Raw genomic sequence first — 19571 nt, forward strand, 5'->3', positions numbered from 1 at the left:
ATAACACAAAACACACTGTTCAGAAAATGTGTGCTCAAACAGGCCGTTTGGAGATTTTCCCTTCATGACATCACAAAGGGTAGTAACCCCTCCCCCAGGTGGGTGACACTCCCACAGCTAGGTGTTTGTTCTGCCCTCTGAGTCTGCCTTCTCACCGTAAACAATAGGACATGGAGCGAGAAAGACCGAGACACCCAAGCCCTTCCAGAGAGGGGGTGTGGTCAGACTCAGCTCATTTACATATTTAAAAGGTACAGACACAGAAACAGCCTGTTCTGAGCAGGGCTGAAATAGAGGGGTTTATAGACATGATCAAATACAGGATCAGAGTGGATTTAGAACAAGAATCTTCACACACATGTTTTGAGGAGCTCTGAGACTTATTTAAACTGAAGAAGAGGAGGATATGTGACCTTTAAACTAACATGTTCTTGTTTGTTTCAGATTGCTTGTATGACAAATAACCCAAAAAACAAGAGCTCTAATGCTGCTCTTTACACATGTTGTATTCTATTTCTGAGAGCTGGGGGTAAGGGTGTATGTCTTTTAAGTAATGCAGTTCTGTATGTTTGTGTATTACTTTGTATTTGTGTCAGGACCTCTTTGACAATAAGATGCTGTGTCTCCAGGTATTCCTTGAATAAATTCTAATTCAGTGACAGGTCATTTGTCGAGATGGAAGAGAGGGTGTTGATGTGCTGACCTGGTCGATGTATATGGCTGTGATCCCTCCAGAGTGACCCTGCAGGGTGAAGAGACAACACGAGTCCTCCAGACGATAAATCTGAAAATACACAAAAGAAAGATAATTTTTTAGGGATTCAAAACGTTTAACACAGTTTGTCTATTAATGTGTCAAATCAATGAGTGTGTTCATGTGAACTTGAGTCTCCAGGTTATGAGTCTGATCCTGGTTTTGATCATGGATGGGAAAAGCCACTGTAACATTTTTCCATTGTGTGTGTTCATGTGCGTGTGATTCCTGTGGTCTAGCGGGTGGGCCCCCCGATGTGTGGATGGGCGCCCAGGTTCAAATCAGCTCCTTTCCTGCTCTATCCACTGTCTTTTCTACATAAAGTGGGGACACAATATATTTAAAATGTATCTTCTCTTACCCGGACGGTGTGGTCCTGGCTGCCGGTGACGACCCTCCCGGCGGCCGCTCGCAGCACCGTGATCGGCTTGTGGTGGGCGCACTGAACGGAGCGCGTGAGCTGGCAGCTGATCACGTCCTCGCTGCTGTAACAGGGAGAGGGAGGCACGCTGCCTCGCAGAGGAGCACCTGCAGGAGGAGAGGACATTTTAAGTAGGGGTGCAAAAAATAAATGAAAAATCACTTTCAAACTAACAGATTGAATTCTCAATAATTAGTTGGTTATGTCTTCTTTCTTGTTTCATGCTTTTCACTGTTAGAACATTATTTCCTGCAGCGGAGTTGCTGAGGAGTGAGCCATCTCTCATCCTTACTATCTCTGCTGAGAGTTGTGTTTGCATAAACAGCGACCGGGAACGAAAACACAACGAAGAAAAATGGCAGCTGCCGATGCAACACCCTCAGGTGGAGGTGAGGTAGAGTGCCAGTACTCGATATGCTACCATTTGTGGGCTGGTTGGCATGACCTTTAAGTGTGTTTGATATGTTTACTGATTGTTTAAAACATGTTTAGCATAACGTGATCTTCACTGAAGCTTTGGTATTTGTTCCTTCATGTTGTCTCCCTAAAAATGTGTCTTTACTTCAGGGGTCTTGTCCTTAAACTATCCAAATAGTCGTTGCAGCCCGAATGTTAAAATCCTGTTTTTGCTTTCTTTCCTTTTTGTTTAACTCGAATTGTCTCAGTTTATATCGACGCTGCAATTTTGATGCCCTCCAGCAGCTCTAAAGATTAGCGTTCTTCCCTCTTGCAGAGTTAAGGAAATTGATTTCTAGCCACTTCGAAATTGTAAGTGTTTTAATTGATCTCAGTTGTTTGTGTAATTGATTTTAAGTGTTTGTTATTGTTTCTTGTTTTTATAAGACAAGATATAGCTTTGCTTTTCACAGAACAGAAAACATCACACACACACACACACACACACACACACACACACACACACACACACACACACACACACACACACACACACACACACACACACACACACACACACACACACACACACACACACACACACACACGATGAGGTGTTGGCGAGCCTCACCTCTGTACTGCAGCAGACACAGAGGTTTGTTTATCTCCACGGTGAAGAAATCCAGAGTGCCGTTCAAGCGGGCCGCTACGATTCTGAGGAGGAAGAGGAAAACAAAAAGGCTTCAGGTTAAATAAAGTTTATCTTAACTTCATTTACTGTTTGACATTTTTCAGTGGAAAGAAAGAATGAGCTTGTGACCGGTGACTTAGTCGTATAGGATTCATATTATGTGTTAGCACATCTTAGTTTTTATTTGTGTTCATGAACAATGCAAGCTGGCTGACTTTTTATTTATTTCATGTTAACAGGTCAAAAAAAGACTAAATTAACCTTTGTGAGGTGAGAAAGGTTTGAAGTCTGCAGCAACAGAAGTGTGCAAAGGCAGCATTTACAACAAAGATTTACAGGAAATAAACAGAAACATGTTATTCCTCTGTCTCCATAAAAGGGTCATGCAGGTCATGTTCAGCTGGTGTAAAAGAGCCAAAGCTCAAATATTTCAGTGTTAATCATTTCCTGATCTTTTACAGACTGAGATAAAAGGTATTGTAAGGGGCTGTCATGAAACGTGGATTACTTTGTCTAAACAGTTGTACATTTTTTTCTGAGACTTTCCCCGCAGATTTATTCCCCAAAATGAGCTCTAAGCGTCGCAGGAGAAGCTCTGTGTGTGTGTGTGTGTGTGTGTGTGTGTGTGTGTGTTTAACCTGTTGTTGAGGAAGGCCAGGGCCGTGATCCCAGACACTCCGTCTTCATTACTGCAGCGTAACGATCCTTCGACGGCGTCCCACAACTGAAACAAGACAGGCGTTTTAGTTTTCAATCTGACATGTTCATCATTCAGAGGACGGAGTAAAGATGCACCGGTACGATCATGATGTCAGATGTTGGGACTCAAACAGCTAGATCGGGTTATCAGTGACAATGGGCTGATCTATGAGGCTGATCTATTCCCTCCACTTCTATGCTATTCTGTGTCAGTGTGCTGGTAGGCCTGTGAATTTAGCTCCAACTTAGCATGGAGGCTAACAACAAATGCTAAGCAGTTTGGATGTATTCACGCTCGTTATGCTAACAGCTTCTACGACAGCTCGCGGTATCTCCACCGCTCATGTTTCGAGGGGGCGGTGGTAGAACGGCGAGTTTAAGTAAACAAAGAAGGCAGACGGAAGGAAGTGAACGAAGCAGTTCACTGAATCGGCTGCTTTGCAAAGACGCAAGAAACGTCCCACTGATGCTCTAAAAGCCACAAACACACTGAAACAGTTTGCGATCACAGATTCTGAGAGCATCTGACTGACTACTATCAGATCTATGAGAACACTTTGAGCTGTGATGTTACCGCGCACAGGGCAGTGCTACCGGCTGAAAACGTACACAGATCACACTCTAGCGACTTAAACTGCACTTCAAGGAACTACTTTACCAGCTCACTAAATTTAGAGAGACGAAGCTAGAAAGATGAAAAAGTCGACAGCAGAGGAGTACACGTCTTTGGCCGCTCTGCACAAATAATGCAAAGTTTACAAAGTTGGGAAAAGCTGATGCTGCCTTACACAGAGAGGATTACAGGTCATTCATTAAACGCTGGAATCAGACCAGTACCCAGTATCAGCTGATATCTAAAGCCAAGGTGTGGATCAGTGCATCGTTGAATGACCGATACTTGATGCTATAAGTAACAGATTTAACCCGACATACCTCGAGTTTCCCGCTGCTCCTCCCAGCAGCGATCAGGTTTCCTCTCAGCTCCATGGCCCACACGGAGCTCTCCCAGTCTGCCTGCGGTCCTGAGGAGGGGGCTCTCTCTGGGGGTAAGGCCACCGCGATGTCCCCTAAGCTGGGCCTCCTCTGCAGCTGAGCCCCTGTGGGCGGGGAGGAGGAGGCGGAGGAAGGAGACGGGTAGGCTGAGGGCGAGGGGGGCTCGTGCTCCATGTAGGCCCGCTCCACCAGACCGCCAAAGTCGAAGCCCGCCCTGGGTGGGGTGGAGAGGAGGTGGGAGGGGGGCTGGGAGGTGAAGTTGGTGTCGATGAGCGGGGTGAGGTCGGGCTGGTCGTTGAACAGAGTGGGTCTGATGGGCGCAGTTCGGCGTCTCAGTGGGTAGCCCTCCTCCTCCTCCGACAGGCCGTCAATGCCGACGTAGGAGCCGTGAGCTTCAGAGCACAAACACTCCGGCTCTGTGGCTCCGCCCACACCGTCCCAGCCGTCACGCTGCTCCCAGCAGCCACTGCTGCTGCTGCTCCGCCTCAGCCTGACGGGGAGAAAAAGGTAAATCAACATCAAATATATCTACACATACCGGTGACTCATATCACCAAGTTTAACCACTTTGAGAGACAGAAGTGACACATTTGATGTCACTGCAGATAATTGGTGATATCTGTATTTAGGGCCTTTAAACACTAGGGACGTGTTTTTTACACTGGCAAAAAAAACATTTAAATACAAACCCGATGACGTTCAGTGTTTTCAGCTCTCTATGTGTGAGCACATAAACGCCCTCAGATTTAACTGTTTTTTGTCACTGTGCTTGAAAAGTTCAGACATTCATTCACATTCATCTGTTAGAGCAGCGCTGCGTTGTCAAAGTCAATTCTCCCTCACCATCCAATCAAATTAAAGACGGGGGCGGGACTTCTGCATCGGCTCTGTCAACAACAATGGAGGTTGGGAAACTAATCGGACTCGTCTTTTCCAGCTGTAGAGCTGCTGCTGATACCAGGAGAACCTTCATTTACATTGTTTTCATGTTTACTTTGTGACAAATTATATATTTTCAAGAATTAAAAAAAAGTATATTTTACAAATTAAAGTTAAAATATACTTCTGTTTTTTTTTCATCAAATAAAAAATGTGCCTCCAAAGTCCAGTGTCTTGGGCCGTTTGTACTGTGAAGTTTGTTTCATTTTTTAAAATGTGCAAATCATTTAGTCCATATTTGATCACACCACTGACATAAATCTATTTAACGACATTCTCACCCCGGCTTCGGGATGACGGTCAAACAGTCTCCGGTCTGAGCATCCCAAACCCGAATCTGTCCGGCCAGACAACAGCTGGCCAGCAGCATCCTGTCACTGGCCAAACACTCGATATCCTTTAAAGAAACAACAAACAAACAAACATTTTCATCTTCCACAGCTTGAAAGTTTGGCTTCAGTTTTCTGTGATGTAGAAGTAGAGTGTGTGTGTGTGTGTGTGTGTGTGTGTGTGTGTGTGTGTGTGTGTGTGTGTGTGTGTGTGTGTGTGTGTGTGTGTGTGTGTGTGTGTGTGTTTTTCAAAGTGGGTTCACCCTCACCATGCTGTGGCCCCTCAGCAGCAGAGGGGAGATCTCGCTGACGGGTGGGGAGTAGCCGTAATCGTCGCAGGGCAGGTCGCCTCGGCGTCGGCGACCATGAGAAACGCCGTTCTGGCCGTAGTTTCGTGGGCACAGAACCCGATAGAGACAGAAGAGCAGCAGAACCAGCAGGACGCCCGCCGCCAGACCCAGAGCCGCCACCCTGCATGAAGGGAGGAACAAAGGAGGAGTTACATAAAAATAATTTGTCATTTACTTAGCTAGTGGTACATATTTTATTAAAGGACCAATCAGTGAGATGTGTAGTGAGTGAAAAGATAAAGTGACCTTACTATATGATCAGACATTAAGGAAACATGCTATGTTGAAGTGCTGGCTTCTCTGACAACAATGCAGCAGCCAGTATGTCCTCCTTCTAACTTTAGATTCTGGTCCTGAATGCTCTGGATTTATCTGGACCAGAGAAGGTAGGCGGTTTTAAGGCACCCCCACACGGCCTGTTTTGGACGCCCCTCGGTTTGCCAGATATGAGAGCAGTTATCAGGTCAAACCAACAGGTGTTGCAGCGATGGAAGCGGGCAAGAGAACTGGTTCAGATAGAAGTGATTGTACCCGACCTAAAAAGCCTCTGCATGTTTCTAATAAGCTCCACGAGCAGAAACGTGCTCAAACTAGGATCAATATTGGAGATGCTTTTGAAAAATGGAGAGAGGTTAGAACTCAGAAAGGTTTACAGACCAATGCAGAGCTGGATAAACACTGAAGCTTCAGTCAGACACAGACAGAAACAGCTTGTGCTGAGCAGGGCTGAAATAGAGGGGTTTATAGGCATGATCAAATAGAGGATCAGAGTGGATTTAGAACCAGGAACTTCACACACGTTTTGAGGAGCTCTGGAGGATATGTCACCTTTAATTCTTAATTCGATTTAAGTGATTGGCATTTTAAGAAAACATAATAACAAATTTTTAAATGAAATATCTTAAGCTGCAAAATCAATGCAACAAAGTGCTGACTCATCCACCTGGCAAAGCATGACATGGCATCTCTGCCTGCTGTGGAATTTGGCATACCTGTGATGATGAAACCTGTCAGAGGAGTGAGACCTGCTCTGCGTGAAATACCCGTCAAACACAGGGTTTCTGCTCTGTAGAACTCAAACTCGCGACTCGCCACAAGCGCGTTCAGACAATAGTACATACCATTTGGACACCTGAGAAACGTCGTGCCACTGGACAAACGCCATATAGACGGGGAGTTCCTGTCCTGAATCCGCATCCGAATGGAACTCCTTTATCTCAACCGTTCGGCCGGCGTTGGACGCTGAAGCTCACAGTGTTAACATAAGATGGAACATCGTGCCCGTTTTCTGATTACAACAATCACAGTGTCGACAAGCCCCAATTAATAAGCACAACATCTTCTGAATCCTTTCTCGTGGTCTTAAATGTATAACGTGCTGCATGACGTGCAATCATGAACAGCGTGGTTTTAGTGAAGTACAGTCCATGCCTACCGAAGTCAACACTGACACACTGACATCATCCTCTACACTTCAAAGTATGCTGCTCCCTCTTCTTGGAATCGGTTGCAAGATACTTTAAATCTTCGGGAGCAGGTTTCCTTGAATGTTTTTAAAGGTCGTCTTAATGATCTGGAGGCAGAAACATCTGACTGTAGATGATTTTAACTAATTCATATTGCCCTTTTTGATCGCCTTGTTGCTGGTGACTTATGACAGATTTTGATGAATGGTTCATTTTGTGATTCCTGTATTTATGTTCATTGTTGTTAAGTGTTTTATATCTGAAACCCTGTAATTTTGCTGCTGCCTGTCTTGGCCAGGACACTCTTGTAGAAGAGACTTTTAATCTCAATGAGGCTTTTTCCTGGTTAAATTAAAAAATTAAAATTAAAATAAAAAAAACACCCCCCAGGACGAGCACTCAGGTCCTCTGAGCGGTCTCTCCTCGTCGACCCTCGAGCTCAGCGGATTCTCACGGGCAACCTCCCGTCTGTGGAATTGATTGCGTCCCTTCATCAGAGGCTGTTACCTCATTAAATTCATTCAAAGCACAACTCAAAACCCACATTTTCTCCCCTGGCCCTGAAAAGAGCTCAAACTAATCTAATATTTGTTGTGATTTTATTGGTTTTCTCTATTCAAAGCTGGTATGTTTGTCTTGATCTATTGCGCCTCATGGCGAGCTGAGGCTGTTTTAAACGTGCTGTACAAATAAACCTGACTTGGGTTGATATGATTGGATGAGTCAGGAACAATCTGCTGTGGTTTTTTATTTATATGTTGCAGAGAAAGATCTCATCAATAGATTTGAACAAACTACTTCCTGTTTTGCAGCCTGGTGATGCAACCCGCTCTGATCCGGTTTGTAACACAGTGTTCACCTTTATCACAGTGGCCTTCTCCGTCTCAGGGTCATCCAAACAAACCTGTAAACTCAACTGACACTTCCCCGCTGTCAAGGTCGTGACCCTGACCCGACTTCAACTGATAGCCTTCGTATCTACTGTCCAAAGATGAATCACAAAGAAGGCGACCTTCCACTGGGTGACAACACCCAACCGCCTTGCACAACCCAGCGCAGGGAAAGCTGCACTGCAGACTCCTACATTACAGAGCAGACGGTGGTCAGCTAAGGAGGCGAGATTAAATGCTGTCACAAGGACAACGAGATCGTAAATGAAGTCATCTATGAGTCAAACTAAATTCCCCAGAAGATGAAAGTCTGCAGAGTAAACTTTCCTCTGAGTTTGCATTTTCCCCAAACACATACATGTATATAACTAAAAGAAGAATTTAGCACGACTAAACCACATCTTAAAGCAGGTAGTGAAGTCGAACAGGTTCATCCAGTCAGAGTGACGCAACACCTGCCAAACGCAGAAATATGACAGCCTCTGTTTCTTCTCCAGGTAAGATAACAAGACTTCACATCTGCTCGTGCCAAGAGCAGATTTCACACCCTTTGTGCACTCCTTAACATTCTTGGAGAATTTAATAATTTATGTTTGCGTTCACACACATGTAGCTCCTTGAAGAAAACCTTTGTCAGGAGTTTTTTAAGAGTTTTCTGCAAGTGTGAAAGAACGAACATTGTACATCAAACATTCAAGAGTCGAAGATGAAGCTTCCCGTTCCTCTGTTTGCACCAAAAAAAAGACAATTCAACCCTCAAAAATCATCACCGTAATAGAGAACCTACATGCCTTCATGGTGATGAATTCATCAACGTCCCACAATCAAAACCTGCAGATAAAACTCCCTTGTAACAAAAGGTCCAGCGTAACTTATTTCCTTACACAGAGCCTCCACATGAATCTGGTTCTGCTCGAGGCTTTCTAGAGGTTTTTCTACCTGTTTGCTTGTTTGATGATGGATTCATGTTGAGTCTCTGTAAATATAACATTAAAAGAGGGTACCGTCTCCAGACCTGCTCTTTTTGTAAAGTGACTTGAAAGAACATTTGTTATGAATTGGCCGTATATAAATGAAGATTGACTGATTTATTGAACACATGAGTGTGAGAGAGAGCTGCATGACCTTGACCCCAGATCACCCTCTGATGAATACTCCTGCGAAAGAACCTCGAACCGTTTCAAGGATCTCTGAGAAATAGGTCAGTGACACTCTGGTGGAGAATTAGAGTCCACGTGCTTTTATCTGCCGAGTTTGAGTGCAGATCAACTAAGAGCGTTTTCAGCCACATTGTTCACTTTGTTGCAGTTGACAAAAGTGAAGTCAGCAATAGAGAGAACACACAGGTGTTAGAGATATGTGGTCCATTAATGTATCAAAAAGCCTCCATGTGATTCCTTGTTTGTTAAGCTTTAAGAGTTCAAGGTCGGATTCGAAACAAAGGCTGCTGCAATTAGAACTACAGCCTCCATACATGGGGCGACAACATGGACGTTAACCTGCAAGGAGGACTGAAGGCTGGAGTTGTTAGCAATGCTAAAGTTAGCCACGCTTGTCAAGCCTATGACATCGTTTACAGGCGGCAAAATCCAACCCACAATGCACTGCTTTTTCAGATCACGTTCTCACCCAGCTTTTTATTTTCTGATGCATCCTTTGTGTTGGTTTTTAATAAGTGAGTGACTATGTGTGCGTGTTTCTCAGAGCACTGACTTGTAGAGGGTGAGGTCCGTCTGTAGATCTGCAGACACTTTGGGAATAGGTGGAGGAGGGTGTCGCGTGTCCTGAGGGTGTCGTGTCTCGATGGCCTCCTGGGGGCTCAGGTGTACGGTGACGGGAATGACAGGCAGGATGCTGATGTACCTGAGAGACGAGAAAAATGAAAAAAGGTTTCTAACAAATGATGACGGGGTCGGAGGAGACGCACAGTTTTAAAACTGTTTTTAGAGACCAAAAGATCAAGTAAAAAATCTCTTTGTTATGGCACTGTTGCGCAATCTAGTTCCGAAATAGAATGAAAAAGAAAATAATAGGGGGCACAGGTGGAAAAGTGGTTATTTTGCGCGCCCCATGTACAGAGGCTGTGGTCTTCAAAGCCTCCTGCTTCCCTCACCTCTTTGCTAAAGTGATGTTGTAGTAGCTGAAGAGAGACGGCCAATGCCTGAAGGAGAGCCTCCTCCAGCCCTCCTCGTCCTCTGCTCCCCAGGTGATCTGGGGCACGGCAGGCGGGGCCTGGGGGAGGAGCCCTGCCCTGGCTGGGCCATGGTGGCCCTGTGATTGGTTCTCAGGTAAGGGAGTTGGATCGGGTGCGGGGTGGATGCTGAGGGTGCTGGTAGGGTCTCCTCCACGAAAGACGGGGGCCACACCCAGGTGAGGGGGCAGACCGGCTCCCCCGGGATCTCCCAGAGGGCTTTGCTCGGACACCTGAGCAGCCAGGTAGGTGCGTATTCCAGCGGGGTCGGTGTAGACGAGGATGCCGATCCAGATCACCGTGCCAACCTGCAGAGGAATCACAAAGAAATGAACGATCAGTCTGTCCGCTAATGTCTGTGACCAACACAGAAGTACAGTTCTGGTACTTTTGAAAACCGGGCCCTATTTTTTAAACATCTATTTCATCATCTACATGAAAGAAAATCCAAAATTTCAGAGATTGTTTTCATAGATTTCTTCGGCCAGCAGCGTCCAAACAGTCTGAAATGGCTGAAACATAATCCCTGTGGCCAAAACCTCCAGATTAATGTGATAAGAAGGAAAAAGCCTTTTTCTAAAAGAAAAAATAACTTCAATTTGTAGTTTGATTTTTATCCCCTGGTTACGGACGCAACCTTTCCGGTGTTACAGTCTGAGTGACACGCCCCCTTAACACAAGATGAAGATTTTTCTGTGATATTTATGTCTTTGTATTGTCTCGGTCTCGGAGCCCTCTGGTTAGTCTTGACTACAACACAACGAAATACCCTTTGATTTAAGCTCTTAAAGCACAATAAAAATTCCAGTTTCCTCTGTAAAAGCTTCTCACATTTGGGGCGCTGGTGGCGCAGTGGTTAGTGTGTGTGCCCCATGTACGGAGGCTATGGTCCTCCAAGCGGGCGGTCCAGTATTGAATCCCACCTGTGGCTCCTTTCCCACATGTCATTACCCTCTCTCTCTCGCCCTGATTTGATTTCCAACTCTATCCGCTGCCCTATCTCTCCATTAAAGACTCAAAAAGCCAAAAAATAAATCTTTAAAAAAAAAAAAAAAAAACCTTCTCACATTTCAGCAACAAACTAAACATCCAAACAGGAATGTTGACATTAGTTTTCCCACCATAAAGCACTCACTTCAGATTTAAGATTCAATAAAGCCTAATGAGGATGAAGTCTTCACCTACCACTCCCTGCTAATGGTTTTCACTTCAAAGCTTTTTTAATCCACTTTAACTGACGGCACACGTTTAAAGTCAGCTTCATGGTGTGGCGGCCGACACCAATGAGCAACATAATGACGGCAGGTTCAGTGCACAGCGATCTCAGACTAATAACGACTAGGCAAAATGAAGTCAGTTTGACGCCATATTCTCACCATGATGATGCGCTGAGCCAGGCGTGTGCGTGCCAGGAAGTACACCACACGCAGCCTCTTGGGGAGCCGCAGGTTCCTGAAAGCCGGGGTCTGCAGGGTGATGGTGTGGGGGGAGGGTCGAGGTGGAGGGGGCACCTCACGTGGACGCAGCGGGCCGGGCTTGGGCGGCGGCAGTCCTGCCTCTGCCGGCAGGCGGCGGTTCAAGTCAGCCAGCTGAGGGGGTTAAAACATGCGTTACTGACTCATTCCTAATTTCTCTGGCCAGATTTTACTGTAACTACAGGTAAAAACTGCACACACGGACTAACAGTAAGATGACATCACAATATAACTTGAAAACAACGGGCAGCAACTGTGGCTCAGTCGGTCGTCTCCAAACTGGAAGGTTGGGGGATCGATCCCCGGCTCCTGCAGTCCACAAAATTCTCATATCGTTCAGGCCCTACTTTACTCAACAGCCTCTACCATCAGTGTGTGAATGTGTAGGTGTGACGTGGTGTGAAAGCGCATTGAGTCGTCAGAAGACGAGAAAATAAATATACAAGCACAAGTCCATTTAACATTTAACAACAAAAGACGCAGTCGGTACATTTAAAAATAAATCAATAGATTCTCTTCAGTTATTCTGTGATTTAAAAAAGTGCTAACACGTGAACTACTGTTTGACCTAAACCATGTAGAGTGAACTTGTTGTTCTAGTTTCTGATAGTTCATGGTGAGCCCCAAATGTTGAAAGATATATATGACTCATTCATGGAAGGATAAAGGCAACGAGGGGACTTAAACCCGGTGTATTTCTGTCGGTTAATGTAAAAGCTTCCGGTGGTTAAGCTCAGTTTCCAGGGCATGGAGCTAACCTCGGATGAAAGGTTTCAGTATGTGTGTTACCCTGAAGTAGAACGCTAAGAGGTTTTAAATAAGAAGTGCACATGTGGTTAATCAGAGTAATCTGAAAACTATGTGGTGAATGTATGTGGGGTCGGTGCAGCCATCTGACCTCCGGTGTGACCTACATCTGCTCGGGAGGAGGGGGAACCGTTAAGAGTTTTGTAATGATTATCGTAAGACGCACTTTTAAAGGTATAATATGTAGACAATGTTTACATTCAAATATCTAAATTAACTTAAACCACATCTTTGTTTTATATTTATATTTTTGTTGAGTTCTTACATTACCTCAAATATTTCCAACAGTTATCAAAGCCAAAGAAATCTGTAATTTTATAGTTGTAACGGGACCTGTTTTGTCACGGCAGCCGGCATGACAGACGCGGCATGTTTATCGTTGCCGTGGAAACACCGGATGATAAACTTTGCAGAGGTTAATCTATCGTAACATGATATGTATGTATTTAAATATGGATCAGCAGAATAGATCTACTGTGTGTGTGTGTGTGTGACTGTGTGTGTGTGCGTGTGTCAGTGTGTGTGTGACTGCGTGTGTCTGTGTCTGTGTCTGTGTGTGTGTCTGTGTGTGTGAGAGAGTGTGTGTGTGTGTGTATTCTCACCTCCATGCGTCTGATGTCTATAGATAGCACTGTGGTGAAGAAGAACATCTGCAGGAAGAAGTCAGAGACCAACCCCACCACAGCAAACAGACAGAACTCCTACAGCGAACAGAAACCAGAGAGGACCGCCATCAGTTCAAGACGCACAACTTCACACACTCATAGATCCGTTTATAATATCTCTATATGTAAGCGTGTGTGTGTCCATCATTTCCTAAACTCAGCCATTAGTTTCTGTTACCTGGATAGCCGGCACCAGCGTGAAATATCCGATGAGGATGATGCACAGCTCAGTGGCCATGTTCTTCATGATAGACCAGCTCTCATTACTCAGGCCTGCAGAGGAAGAAACCGCGTCAAAGACAAAGATAGAGAAGTGAATCATGCTCCTTTATGGATTAAGACACTCAAGGCAATGACTAGAGAGTTAACAAATGTAGTGATTTAGCTGCATCAGGATGATTTTCATGAGACCTCGTCCACATGTAGGCGGGTATTTTATTTTATTTTTTATAGATTTATTTTTGGGCTTTTTGTGCCTTTAACAGAGAGATAGGACAGTGGATAGAGTCAGAGACCAGGGAGAGAGAGAGAGTAGGGAATGACATGCGGGAAAGGAGACACAGGTGGGATTTGAACCTGGGCCGCCCGTTTGGAGGAGCAAAGCCTCCATACATGAGGTGTGCGCACTAACCACTGCACCACCAGCGCCCCAGGCGGGTGTTTTTGAAAGCTTTTCTTATTTGACCTTTTGTACTCTTTCCAGGGTGAGGATGTTCAGAAACTCTTTAAGGTGTTTATGTGTAGACGGAGAAAACAGAGTGTTATTCTTGTAACGTCACGCTGTGCGCCGGTTTCTCCTCCATGTGACGTCATTGTGCGATGCTGTCACTTTTGTTGACATGAGATTAGTGCGATGGCAGACGTAACCAAACTAGCGCTGGTGCTAACGTTGCTAACTGGACTTTTTACATGCTCACACATACACACACAGTTACTCTCCCACTGTGTTGACGAGCCTGAATGGACGACTTTGAAAATGAAACGGTCATTGCAGGGGAATGGCGAGAATATTTTCACATGTCAAGGACGTCGCTTTTGAATTGCCGTGCTCATGACAGTTGTTTTTGAAGGAAGGAAACATCTGTTTTCAAAAATACCCGCCTACCCGTGGACAAGGCCTCAGAATCGGGAAAACTCAACACACACAAACACTCTCCGCTCTTACCTTGAGCGATGCGCAGTTTGACCTCAAGGTCAACAGGGGTGGACACCACGGACTTGGTGAGGACCAGGACGTTCTCCAGACCGATCACCACCACCAGGTAAGGAAAAATCTCCCTGCAGATAAAACACAACAAAACTAAGTAAACAGAATACAGGAATGAGTAAAAGAAACTAAAGGAAGACTCGCTACCCAGAGAAAGAACTTAAAGATGTTAGCTTGAATGATCAGGTAGAAGTTTAGATTCTGGTCCTGAATGCTCTGGATTTGTTTGGACCAGAGAAGGTAGGCGGATTTAAGGCACCGCCACACGGCCGTTTTGGATGCCCCTCAGTTTGCCAGGCATGAGAGCAGTTATCAGGTCAAACCAACAGGTGTTGCAGAGATGGAAGCGGGCAAGAGAAGTGGTTCAGATAGAAGTGATTGTACCCGATCTAAAAAGCCTCTGCATGTTTCTAATAAGCTCCACGAGCAGAAACGTGCTCAAACTAGGATCAATATTGGAGATGCTTCTGAAAAATGGAGAGAGGTTAGAACGCAGAAAGGTTTACAGACCGATGCAGAGCTGGCTAAACACTGAAGCTTCAGTGTCCACCACATGGCAACCTGCGTGAGCATGAACTCTAGAGAGGAGGGTCCAAATTCAATAATTTGAATTTGGACTGCAGTACCCATTTTAAACACTAGGTGTCAGAGTTAAATATACTCCTGACTAAGTGCAAAATATAAACACACTTTTCAGTATTGTCAAGAATGATCACAAATAAACACCAAAACAAGACAAACTCATTCAGTGTGAAGAGAGCACACTTTCCTCTCCGCCTCCATTTCAGGTAAACACTAAAAGCTGATGCAGAAAGTGCAGCTGTGTGTTTCTTTCTTCAGAAGACTCTCACCGTTTTGTGTGAGTCAAACACAATTAATAATTCCACCAGAAGCCCCGTCATTTCTTCAGAATCGAGAGGTGGGGCCATTGAGAGGATGGTTTAAAAATAAGTGTTCAGTCATGAATCATTTTTGGCAGCACTTTTGGTCACCGTGGGAGCGATGTCTGAACCTGAGGCTGAAGCGTTTGTGTCAAAGCAGTCAACCACTGATCAGCGCAAAGTGAAAGTTGCCTCACAGCTGCTTTTAAGACTATTACCCCAGGTTCCTGATTAGTTTAAAAAATGTTTACACTTTTCAAGCTGCAGGAAACTTCTCATGTCTTCTCTGTATGAGTACACAGGAAGATTAGTTTAAGAGTAGATAAGCCAGTTCTGGGTCAGAGAGGAGTCGACAGCTCTGCACGTTACATCAGACGCACTCAGTGACACTGCACACAATAAACACACACACTATCTCAGCCGCCCTGTGTGTGTGTGTGTGTGGCCTCGACCATGAGTAGGCACAATATTTAGCTCGCATGCATGCATGTCTTGGTTGTGTTGGCCTAGATGCTTGTGTATGCAAACACACACGAAGTACAGCACAGCCCATAGCTCGCTTCTGTGGATCTTGGTCAGAGGTTGGGCAAGAGTGTGCTGTTGTCACGCCATGATGTCTGCTTTCCAGTGATGCTAAAATGATTGGATGACCTTGTCAATATCACTATTTCCCCGCCCCCCCCCCGGGTGAAGTCCAGCCCACTTACAGATGCCCCTGTTCCTCAACCACACTAACACACTGAATTTTCCTCCACTGCCTTTAAACATTAACAAACACACATGTAAAGTCAATGCAGGGGAAGTGGGACGTCAATAAGCCAGTGTGTTAGTGTGTGTGTGTGTGTGTGTGTGTGTGTGTGTGAGAGAGAGTGTCAGTGTGCAAGTATGTCAGTAGACCTGTCCTTGTCTTTGTGTTAATAAGATAAGAGATGATGGTGGAACAGTAACTGCCTGATGGGGCAGTAAATATTAACAGAGACAGTTTGAATGTCAACAGAAGAACACGTTTGTACTAACGTTTGTGACGAGCATTCAGGGCGTCGATAAAATACATCAGTGTGGATCAAATATCAAATCGATACATAGCCGTCCATTCAGTCAGTACCGCAGCTCGCCGTTGGTGAATGATGGCGCTGCAGTGTTGCGGTGTCAAGCAGCAGTACACACAAATGTGTCTTATGTAGTCATTGTATGTGGACTTTCAATTCATCTGTCGTGTGAACGGTGTTTAGTAAGACCTTGCAGGAAATCGTTTTTTCTTTGCAACATTAAGGGTAGAAAGCTCCGGGACTTTTTAGGACTCGATGGTGTTGCATCATCTGCCAACATCACACCATGTTTTGTTAACCTGTCGTGTACCACTCTCAGCGGAGATAGTAAGCATGCAACCTCAAACTCAGCTCCAGATAACAACGTTATGTCCCCACAATGCATAAAAAACATTCTTGTTGATGCAGCAGACTACCGGTAATTATCAGCAGTTAAATTCATTGGCAGCTATTCACTCACTGCACCACCCGCCCCTCGCCCGTCCACCATGGGGTCCAGAGCCTTCGGCCGCTCTGCCCCCTGCCTCTGGTACGCCCTCCCACCACACATCTGTAACACTGACTCTCTCTCTGCATCTTCAAATCTCATCTCCAAACACATCTTTTCAAACCGCTATATTCAGCCTGATCATTATCCATCCCTGGTCACGCATCCTCTTCACTCTGACTTTTTATAAAATGTACATTAAAGTTAATTTGATTGATTTTATCTCTGCTTTGTAAGGTGACCTTGAGTGTTTTGAAAGGTGCCTTTCAATAAAAAGTATTATTATTAGATTTTGATCGATTTTTGATGACAATGTTGACTCATTGTTGTGTTTTTACTCTCAGCATGTGCAGAGTTCACCAAACTCTGATGTTAAAGTGCATAATTCCTGTTACTCATCCAGTTAGAAACTAAGAGACAGAGTCCTCCTGACATCCTGGATTCCTTTAAAATATATTTTCCCGCTGGCATTAAATCATCACCAATTACCTGAACGTGTCTTTGATTATCTCCTTCAAAGGTTTTTTTTTTTCTTTGGTTATACACGTGTGGAGACTTTGGTGATCTTCCAAAAACAGTAATGATTTAAAAAAAAAAGGAAAGATCGGGCTCCCCTACCCTCCATTGAGCGTGGGCGTCAGTCCAAACAGAGTACACAGTCCCACAGACATGAGCAGAGAGCTGAGGACTGTGACCACGGCAGCCAGAGCCAGACCCCACTTTGACTTCACCATGTCGATCTTACCTGCAGGAGAGAAGGAGTAATGTTCAGAGCAAGCCCTCTATCAAACTGATACATACCACCTAAACCACTTTATTTAAGTCTGAACTGATCGTACACCATCGTACAGGCCTACGTTTACCAGGAAGGTTTACCAAATCTGACACTAAAGGAAGAGGAAATTTTTGTTACTTAATTATCTAGTAAGAAAAAACTATCTTGTTAAGAATTTCAAAAGAAGAATGTGCAACATGTTCCCCATAAATATATCAGAAATCCAGTCTATCCTGTGTAAATGTGTCTCTGAATCATGACTGTCTACAATGAGTGAGAAGCTCGAGTCCCGCTGGCTGTGTTGTTGTCAGAGCCGTGTTTACATGGACGGGACGGCCGGCTCCTCCCCTTGTGTATAAAAGCTGTTTTAGTCAAGAACTAGAGAGAAGAAGAACATACTCATTGATTATTTGGATGTTAGTAAGAGTTTTTAGATCACGCTCATTCTGTGTCAGTTTACATGCAACGTGAAGCTACAAGCTAACTAAAGAGCGCTAACATTAGCATGCTAACACAACAATGCAGGACACAGGTGAATGCAGATTGAGCCAATGACAATTTTGTTCGCCGCTTGTGCTCCTTTGTGCGAGCTCAAAGGGAGGGGGGTTGGAGGTGTGTCTCTGGAGTAGAGAGGAGGCTTCAGTATGGAGGAGGTGTGGCCAAACAGCAGTTTGTTTTGTTTTCATGCTGGTGCATCTACTGAATCTAAGTCGCACATTCTTCCTTTTTAATTAAAACAAAAAATGAGGGGGTGCTGGTGATGCAGTGGTTAGAGCGCACGCCCCATGTACAGAGGCTATAGTCCTCAAAGCGGGCGGCCCAGGTTCGAATCCAGCCTGTAGCTCCTTTCCCGCATGTCATTCCCTACTCTCTCTCTCTCTGACTCTATCCACTGTCCTATCTCTCAATTAAAAGGCACAAAAATAAATCTTTTAAAAAAAGCCTTTTTTCTCATCTACTTAAAAAAAAATCCCTCCACTGTAAAAGTCTGGCAGCATAATGTTCTTCTGAATTGATCAACATCATTCATATTTCATCAAAAGCATCAGACGGAGAGTAAAATGAGATTAATCACTTTAAAGCTCCTGTGGGGAAGTTTCCCTTTGTGATGGCTTTGGCGACCTCTGTGGACAAACTGGTACCTCTTATCCTTTTGCAGATTTTGTTTTTTTTCGACATGTGTATGTAGTTTTTTTTTTTTTCTTCACAAAACAAAACAAAACAAAAAAGAGAAATCTCGTCCCGCTTTCTTTAAACAGTCAAACGTGTCACTCATGTGCGACTCGTGTAGCGCGTGACTCACGGGTGGAGAAGTAGATGTAGGCAAAGAGGATGATGTATGTGGTGACGAGGGGGATGAGCTCAGCGATGCCGATCTCCTCTTTGAAGTGGACGTGGACCATGTGGTCTTCTCTCAGGCTGCAGTTGGCTGACGGGTGGAGCTGCTTCAGGCGGGCCCGCAGGCTGCCCAGAAACCTGGACACACACACACACACACACACACACACACACACACACACACACACACACACACACACACACACACACACACACACACACACACACACACACACACACACACACACACACACACACACACACACACACACACACACACACACACAAAGGTCAGGATTATCATCAGTGTCTGGCATACCTCTCACTTCCTCTACACAAGGTGGATATGCTCAACACAGACGATGTGCATTATCATTTTAAAAATGTGGTCAATGTATTTGTGCAATCTAATCAGTGCGACCAAATGAGATGCATCCTTCACATCAGCAGCCACGATTTGATCAAGGAGCAAACTTCACTTCCTCATATTATTACTCACCTTGCGTCGTAGCTGGACAGCACCACGGTGATTGTGTATGTCACCACTCTCTTCCTGTTGTAGTGACTGACCCCGGTGTACTTCCCCGGGACGCCAAACAGCAGGTCTAAAACACAAACACAATTTATAAAACGTTAAAGCAGCTGAAAACTATATTTGTGTTATGGTGACTTATAAAGAGGATGCTGAAGACACTGATCGGCCGCTAAAAGCGCCAAAGATTGTGGACCATTTGATCCCTCATTCCGCATTCTAAGGGTTTGTTTCAC

The 19571-nt window shown here is 44.8% G+C and overlaps 1 protein-coding gene across 3 annotated transcripts in view; it reads right to left on the reverse strand.

Annotated features, from left to right (window-relative positions):
- scap (SREBF chaperone) overlaps window positions 1–19571 on the reverse strand; it is a 41558-nt gene that overhangs the window by 5645 nt on the left and 16342 nt on the right. For all 3 annotated transcript variants that reach the window (XM_061049807.1, XM_061049806.1, XM_061049805.1), the window contains exons 6-21: window positions 19303–19408; window positions 18769–18941; window positions 17309–17435; window positions 14232–14344; window positions 13245–13339; window positions 13004–13102; window positions 11496–11708; window positions 10042–10427; window positions 9642–9791; window positions 5492–5693; window positions 5175–5290; window positions 3895–4444; window positions 2901–2986; window positions 2203–2285; window positions 1116–1282; window positions 704–784 (exon numbers count right to left, since the gene is read on the reverse strand). In XM_061049807.1, coding sequence (XP_060905790.1) covers window positions 704–784; window positions 1116–1282; window positions 2203–2285; window positions 2901–2986; window positions 3895–4444; window positions 5175–5290; window positions 5492–5693; window positions 9642–9791; window positions 10042–10427; window positions 11496–11708; window positions 13004–13102; window positions 13245–13339; window positions 14232–14344; window positions 17309–17435; window positions 18769–18941; window positions 19303–19408 — 2747 coding nt within the window. The remainder of the gene's footprint in view (window positions 1–703; window positions 785–1115; window positions 1283–2202; window positions 2286–2900; window positions 2987–3894; window positions 4445–5174; window positions 5291–5491; window positions 5694–9641; window positions 9792–10041; window positions 10428–11495; window positions 11709–13003; window positions 13103–13244; window positions 13340–14231; window positions 14345–17308; window positions 17436–18768; window positions 18942–19302; window positions 19409–19571) is intronic.

Source organism: Labrus mixtus, chromosome 11 (assembly GCF_963584025.1).
Source record: "Labrus mixtus chromosome 11, fLabMix1.1, whole genome shotgun sequence".
Classification (NCBI taxonomy): domain Eukaryota; kingdom Metazoa; phylum Chordata; class Actinopteri; order Labriformes; family Labridae; genus Labrus; species Labrus mixtus.